Consider the following 8,232-nt stretch of genomic DNA (forward strand, 5'->3'; position numbering starts at 1 on the left):
GGCACTTTGATAATATTAAAACAATAAATCGGAGTATTTTCCTTCCCATATTTATACCAATGTAATAATATTTCAAATCAAAACCCATTATCAGTGCTTGGTATTTTTTTTACTTACGTAGCTAGCACTATTTTTATTAAAAATATATAAAATATAAAGCAGAGACCCAGAATAATAATTATTTTATTGTTGGGTTTTTAAATAGGTCATCAAAATATTCGCAAGAATAATAAGTCTTTTGATAATAATTATGTGTGAGAAATTTTTTTAAGTCATCGATAACTATTATTTTAAGACTTATATAACAGAATTCTTTTTAAACTAATTTCCAGCGAGATAAATATTTTTAAGTCTTCAAAGACTTTTATTTTGAGACTTATTTTGAGTCATTTATCATAATATAATGATTATTGATTGACTTTTATTCTTTTCTCTTATAATATTCAGTTATGTCTCTGATATAAAGTATTAAAGATGACTTCATAGTAATTGTTCTTTTTATTTTATAATAAAAACCACGCGCAATACTGTTATTTTTTCATTTTCTTATTTTGAATACAATCTTGCGATTTAAAAATCTAATTCTAAAGAATATTCTTTGCAAATAAAACTTTTTTATATTTCGGCTCAAATTTAATTTTAAATTCTCATAAAATTTTGCAAAAAATAAGGCTTTGTGATTGGCGTATCACCATTAACTTTCACAAATTTTGAATTTAAATATCTAATATATGCAAAAAACCTGAAGTCGACTTGAACATATCGTCGTTTAAAGTACAAAGTCTGAAACTTAGTCATCAACCCCATTTACGAAATTATGTAGCCGGCATAATATTCAAGTCCATTATATTCCACATCTTTGAATGTACTGATAAAATCTTCTCCTGTGAAAAAAAAATAAAATTTCCAGTGATCAGGTAGCATGAATTTGATGAAATGTCATAATTTTATTAAAAGTCAATTGGGTAACAACAACAACGAATGTCATTAAATGGAACTACCTTGTTTTTTGTACCATGGGTTAAAGCGCTTTATGTGTCGGTATAAACAAGGTATATAATGAAGGAGCAATTACATTGTAAAAACAAAAAAAGTTATGGTTCTGACTCCCTCTCTACGGGCCTGGTTGTGCGTATGTATGTATGTATGTATGTATGGTTGTACGTATGTAGGTATGTACGTATGTACATATGTCTGTTAGTGTAGCGTAGAAAGCTACGTTACATACTGCGGTATTCAAACTGTTTGTATATGCAGAGTTGCGCAACATTGAAACCATATATATTGCATATTTTAAATATTCAATATAGCAACGAACAATTTTTCTGAATTTTCCATTTCTAAAGCTGATGCCAGATAAAACTTTGTAGCTTTGCGTGACATTTATAAATTTGCCAGCAAAGCGCCAGACGCAAAAGGTATGCCACAATGAACGCCAAGAAATCAATTTTGCACTGCTTTTTTACTCGTCAAAATTGCTGTGGATTTAAGATATTTTGCTTTAAAATTATCAGCAATGTAATTGAGTTTTATGTTTCAGCATGAATACTCGAATTTGGACGAAACAAAATAAATATTAAACCGGCTGATTGTCAAAGCGCGCAAAAAGATGGGAGTTGGCCATCTTTTCGCTTCGCGCTGCAGCTTCAATGATCTATGTGGCATGCTTTGTGCATTTTCATACAATTCATCTTAGCTGTCAAAGCGAATCTGTCACGTAAAGCGAAGCAAACGTTTTATGTGGCATCAGCTTAAAACACCAATGCTAACCAATAACAAACGAATAATCAACTTTGTTTCTGATGCGCTGATTGCTCTAGCAATGCGTTTCGATAACTTTTCGGCTGCGTTTTGGAACAGTATACATTGTCAATATTTTGTAGTTCGACGTTATGGAAATCAGCCTATATCAACGAAAGACGAATTCATACAAGATGATAGCGAGAGCACAAAAATTACTCTAGAAATGTATACGCACAATCACAAACATGAACAAATGTACAAGAAATACATAATTTTTGACATTCAGTAGGTACAATTCGCATTATTAGATTTGTTTTCGTTTGTACTACATAATTGCATATATACATGTACACGAACATATGTACATACGCACAAACATATGTACATACATACAAACATATGTACAACCATTCAAACATATGTACATACATGAAAACATTGCTGTCCATAAGTGCATACACCTTCGTATGTATGCGCGTTGAAGATGTTTGTGCTATCGCCTTGTATAGCCGTCAAAAGTCGCTTTCTTTCTTTTTTCCCCTGCTCTATACTATATCTTCTTTCTTACTCATGCAATATTTTCAGTTTGAAAAATTTCGATCTCCATTTCTGCGATACCGCCGCCTAAGTAGTTTCACTTCAAAAAGGTGCCATTCTTTTTAATTCCTCCTACTGTGCTAACACTCATCAATGTGCCGCACGCACAGGCAAACTTTTCGATATGAAATCACGAACTGGGAAGTGTTTTTAGCACACATACAGCGTTGTCACTAACAATTTTTCCCCCTACCAATTTTCTTCCCAAATCCGACCAAAATCGTTTACAACCTACCAAATAAATTTCAATTACAAAAAAGCGTTCTGAAAGCATACAATTCATTTATTTAAGATTAAATGTTTCGAATAAAACTTTAACAAAAGAGGTAAAATCGGTAAATCTTCTGTAGAAACTACCTTAGCTAGTGTTATTATTGGTAAAAGTTTTATATCTTCACGCTTGAAATCAAATCTTAATTTTATTTGGTCCAAAAACTTTATGTAAAACTTTAATATAGTGGTTATGATTATTTAAATTTGTAATGTCCACCACTAAATCTAACTTCGAAATAAGCAATCCAAGGGTTTATTCTTAAATTTTTCCAAACAAATTTCTGTCAAAATATACTATAATTATTCCATTCGAACTAATCAAATACAATTTCCTGTTCTCGAAGCAACCCTACACGTAAAAAAATTCTCGCATGCGATATTTATATATGTATATCCATACTACAATGGGTAGAAAAAGTACTTTTTCGGTCAAAATAGTAGTACCAACCATGACATTTTCTGTATAATTGCCGAAGCCGAGAGTTTAAGCCTGCTTTACGAAAAGTAGTTACTTCCTTTCCATTTCAACTGCGGACCAAGTAGGATTACTTCGAGGAAGTCTAAAATTCACCATTAAAATATTGAAACATCATTATAAGTAGTTTACTTATTTTTTTCTGCTATCAATGCGATAGTTTAGTAAGTTTTCATTTTTTTGGTGATACCATTACACCCTTAATTCATTGGGCATGCTAGCTGGCATTTATTAAAAGCGTGAGATTTTTGAGACACTCAAAGCTTCCAATTGAGTTTGCCATCAGAGGAGACTGGAAATCATTCATTGCTTTAGCAAACAAAACCAAAAGAAGGTAATACGCTAAAAGCTCATTTATTCTCTACGGCTCTCTTATTGCTTCCCTCATTGTCTTCTTTGTACACAGATTCACGAACACTACTGTCCCGTGCCCAAATCGCACCAGTCTTCAGTATCAGGCCACATGCTGGCCACGCGGTCTCGGCGTGTTTTCCTAGCTCCTTCAGCGTAAGAAATCTAAACACCGCACACCCCTCGGGGGCTTGGGAGAAAACCCTAAATCGGACAATTATTTAACTAATTACGGAAATTTTAATATTCCGAAAGGTGCGAAAACCGTATCGATCAGCTTTCGCGTCCAAAAGTGTAAAAAAAAATAACCAAATTCGTATGATATATACTTATATAAAGCTATAAAGTTCAAGCCTGTATATAGAAGACCAAAAACTAATCCAAGACAAAAAAAAATAAAATATTATATATACATATATAGGTATATATATATATACATATATAGGTTTAGGTGAAGAAACCACGCGGAGTAACCATTTTAAACATATGTAATACTACTGGAAAGACAAAAATGTGCAAGTTTCGTCAAAGAAATAATTTGCTAAGTGTAAATATGTACATAATATAGGTATTTAAAATTTAAAAAAAAAAACATTTTTTTTTTCTAATTTAACGTAATTACCCTCTGCGGAAGTCTTTGCATATGTATGAATATAATCGACTTTAGTGCATTAAAAATTTAAAAATTTACCAAAAAAAAAACGAAAATTAAAATTGGGTCATAAATTTTCCGTTGTGTAAAAGTCACATGGCCACCCTCGTGTTGAAAACACTAGACATACATACATTACGCCGGTCGCTTAAATCAAATCGAACAACACCAAAAGCAAGACAAAGTAATTTAAACTAGAACAATTACAACAACAAAAAACCAGAGAAAACTGCAAACATAAATTTTCTTCAAGTCTACATAAACAGGTTAACTCTCCACTGCAACAACCACAAGAAATGCCTTTCAACGTGAGCTGTAAATCAGTGGGTAAGTTATTATATACACTTTGATGTCGACTTTTCCTTTGTTTTTTTTTTTGCTTTTATACCAGCTTGACATTGGAGCGGATTAAGAAAAGCTTTACTTAAGATCATTAAGCACCCTCTCCTGTGTCATCACCATTTTGCCGCTGGTTTCTTCTTTTACATTTCGCACTTGTTTTCATTTAGCATATGTATATATGTACATGCATGTAAGAACGTAAATGAAATAATATAATTGAACTAAACGTACATATATAAGTACATATTTACATATATAGATTTACCTGTATACTGCCGGTAGAAGTTTTTTTTGGGTTGATGGACTTAAGTACATAGGCATACATTTAAATTTTGATAGTACTTAACTGAATTAATTTTTCCGGGTGTTTTATAAATAACAGTAATAACTAAAATTGCATTGAAATTCTAAAAGAAATTTTACGAACGTGGGAAGCTTTTGGTTCAAGGCATCCACACTAACTATTTGATTAAGATAAAACATAGTTTTTTCATGCACTAAAGTACTACGTAAGCAATACCTACGAAAAATTCCTTTAACTTAAATTTTTCTTTCACTAAGAATAATTGTTTTCTTAAGCTTACACCCTATTGTCTTAGATTAAGTTTGCATTGGTAGAAAATAAATATAATTTTGAAATAAAATATACTGAAAACAATACTCTCCTGAACTTGACCTTGGTTAACATTTGGAACGGATGAGCATATAAGCGCCATGATTGGCTAAAACTATTTTTTCCGTTTCCTCGTTGTAGGGGAAACTAATGTGTTGGTAACGTAACCGGACATGGGGTTTTCAACAAATGGCAGCCAACGAAAACCATGAATAGGTGGGTAGTGAGCTAGCAGATCGACTTCATCTTTGATTTGCTACATATCCGGCAAAGTTGAGAGAGCCTACAATGAGAGTTCTGAAGAGTGCTTAATTACTTATAATACCCGTCCCTATGCGCGTCTTTACTAAATTAATTCTTTTTGTTCACTTCTTATTCTCTTTCTAGCTTAATTTTTTTTGTTTGTTACAAATTCGGGACTCTATAATAAAATAGTGCCGCAGTGTAAAGAGCAAATAGGATAGCCAAGAACCATCCCAGCCACTGAACCTAGCCCAGATCAATGGGTCCTGATCGGCTATCCTAACAGCCCAAATTATTGCCTTGCAAGTTACCACCCTGCAATGTTCAATGCGGTAACATATTTTTGGCGCCCAACGTGGGGTAACGCATGTCTGGAATGTTGCAAGTATTACACCTTTGATAAAATTTTATCAACTCCTAATTAGAAAACAAATAATTCCGACTTGTTTTGTCTTATTTTCCGTCGAAGTAAATTTCAATGCCATAGATCTGATTAAGTTCTGGTTTAGAATTCAAGCAATTAAGGGAAGATTTTTCAGTACCTGGCTCAAAGCAGAGTAGCTGCATTACTTTAAAATGTTTGGGGTTCGACCAGAGTTTGAAGTTCCAATCTTAGCAAGATGCATACAAAATAGATCCCTTTACATTCAGAATTTTTGTGTTAGTTTTATTTTTGTGATCAATTTAGCTTGATTTTTTTCGAAATTATTGGATGTATTTCCAATGATGTTTGCCGCTAGAAATCGGTTTACACTTCTTTGTCTTTTTGGTTAATTATTGCTGGAAATTTTGCTGTCTGGTAAAGGCTTCGGACAACAAACCGCAAATAAAAGAACCATGTTTTGTTTTTCCTTTTAGTTATGTTCTGGTTAGGTAAGATTCAGGAAGACAGATTAATTTAAATCTAACAGCAGTTCAAAGATTGCTTGCCGGATTATAATGCTAATTGTCCACAGTTGCTGGCATCTGTGCTAAAATAAGTCCATAACCAAATTTTTTTCCCCCACTCTCTCAATTCAGCCTTTAAATTAAGTACGTTACCGAACATTAGTTACCTGAAAACCACAAGTGAGGAACCGACGAAACCTTAGCACAAAAAAAAAAAATTTTTAGTAACTGTTTTTATTTAAAGTAACTTACTTATTTAATATTTTTTTCGCTTAAAAAAAAATGCCGGTTATAAGAAGTACAGAAATCCCTACAGGCCTGTCTGCAGTGGCTAAAGAGTCATGTGACTGTGCCATTTGTCAAGAAACAATGACTGAGGAGCAAGACTGTGTAATTACTTTGTGCAACCACGTATATCACAGGGAATGTATAGGAACTTGGCTTGAAAAGCAGCACGATTGTCCTTGTTGCAAAAGATTATGTCATGTTAAAGACTGGTTACCAATTACCCTCAAGCAGACTGAGCAAAGCTTTCAAAGTAGACAAAGTACCAATTTTCGAGGCCGCGGGCATAGACAATTAACTCGCAATAGGCGTCGTAATAATACTCCCAGCTCCCAGTCGTTAATAGAAGGTGATAATAATCAGCAAGCTGCGCAAAGCCCTCGTTCCTTAAACCTGTCCATGCCAGGAGGTGATTCAGTCGATAGAGATGTAACTAACCTCTCTCATACGCAACGTAATCCAAATAATCAAGTTCGCGACTCTGGTGAGGTAGTGGATTCCGATCGAATATCACAAATGGTAGAAGAAAACGTTAAGAGAATTTTAGCTGGGTTAAATCTCGATCAAGATAGGTTCCAAAACCAGGCTTATATACGCCAATCTAATGACCCTCGTTACCTTGGTAATAGTAATAATATTAATAACCCGAATTGTTCGAACCTTCGTACTGATTAAGTGATAAATATAGTACAGCATTGGAATATAAAATACAAAGGGTCCTCCAAGGAATTAACTGTAGAAGAATTTCTCTATCGTGTTAGAGCTCTTACAGAGATTCACTTGAACGGAGACTTCAATTTACTGTGTAAACATATACCGTTGCTTCTAACCGGAAAATCCCGCGAATGGTATTGTCGCTTTCATAAGCAAAACGAAATTATCGAGTGGCAAGATTTTTGTGCGGCCATACGGTACCAATATAAAGATCATAGGTCCAATTTTGATATCTGGGAACAAATTAGAAGCCGAAAGCAAAAGCCCAGTGAGACATTTGAGGCCTTTTATGATGATATTTCTTTGTTGTGTGACAGACTATCTTGCCCACTAGACGAAGAGAAGTTAATAGAAATATTAACCCGAAATTTAAAACCGCAAATTCGCCACGAACTGTTATATGTCAACGTTCGCTCTATTGCACAGTTGAGAAAGCTTTGTCAAATGAGAGAAAATCTTTTAGCCGAGGAGAATTTTCGAGGAAATATTTCAAGTATCGAGGAAGGTCAGCTTCTGGAAGGGGATGAGCACGTAGAGTCCGCATTGGAACTCGCTGCGATACAGCAAGCGAATATTACTAAATGCTGGAACTGCTCCCAAGATGGTCATCATTGGCAAGATTTCCTTGCTGAACGCAGCATATTTTGTTATGGCTGTGGTGAGCCAGGAATGTACAAGCCTCAATGCCAAGCTTGTGCAGCTTGTCGTTTGGAAAACTTGAAGACGGGTGCGGTTCGACCACCTCGTACGCACCCAAACTGAACACTGCCAATATAATTCAAAATAACCCAGATCTATCGATTCGGATTAACAATTCCGAATCGAAAGTAATTGCCCCTTTCACGAGTCACAACGCTATGAGTAACGACAATACTTTTCCAAGCCACATGTTGCCCTATCATGAAAGACTAAAAAATTACTTAGAAGCCAAGAATAGGATATTTAGTCAGTCACCTACGTTGAAATCCGAAAGAAATACCGCAAGAATACGTAATTATTATAAGCATGTCAGACCGACACGAAAGCTTTTCCTTTCAGCCGTGTTCGAAAATAAGA

General features: G+C 34.3%; 1 protein-coding gene across 1 annotated transcript; it reads left to right on the forward strand.

Moving 5' to 3' along the window:
• The first annotated feature begins 6,546 nt into the window (after positions 1-6,546).
• LOC108364727 (RING-H2 finger protein ATL30-like) lies at positions 6,547-7,137 on the forward strand. Its single transcript, XM_017618523.1, has one exon. It carries the CDS (start codon positions 6,547-6,549, stop codon positions 7,135-7,137), a length of 591 nt encoding a protein of 196 aa, XP_017474012.1.
• Positions 7,138-8,232: the final 1,095 nt, after the last annotated feature.

The sequence above is a fragment of the Rhagoletis zephyria genome, unplaced genomic scaffold (assembly GCF_001687245.7).
Source record: "Rhagoletis zephyria isolate East Lansing unplaced genomic scaffold, Rhagoletis_zephyria_1.1 Rzeph_scaffold_01650, whole genome shotgun sequence".
In the NCBI taxonomy this organism is placed as follows: domain Eukaryota; kingdom Metazoa; phylum Arthropoda; class Insecta; order Diptera; family Tephritidae; genus Rhagoletis; species Rhagoletis zephyria.

Bases quoted from the DNA above. Each gene is read 5' to 3' on its own strand.
- LOC108364727 (XM_017618523.1), top strand. From the start codon at position 6,547: ATGACTGAGGAGCAAGACTGTGTAATTACTTTGTGCAACCACGTATAT.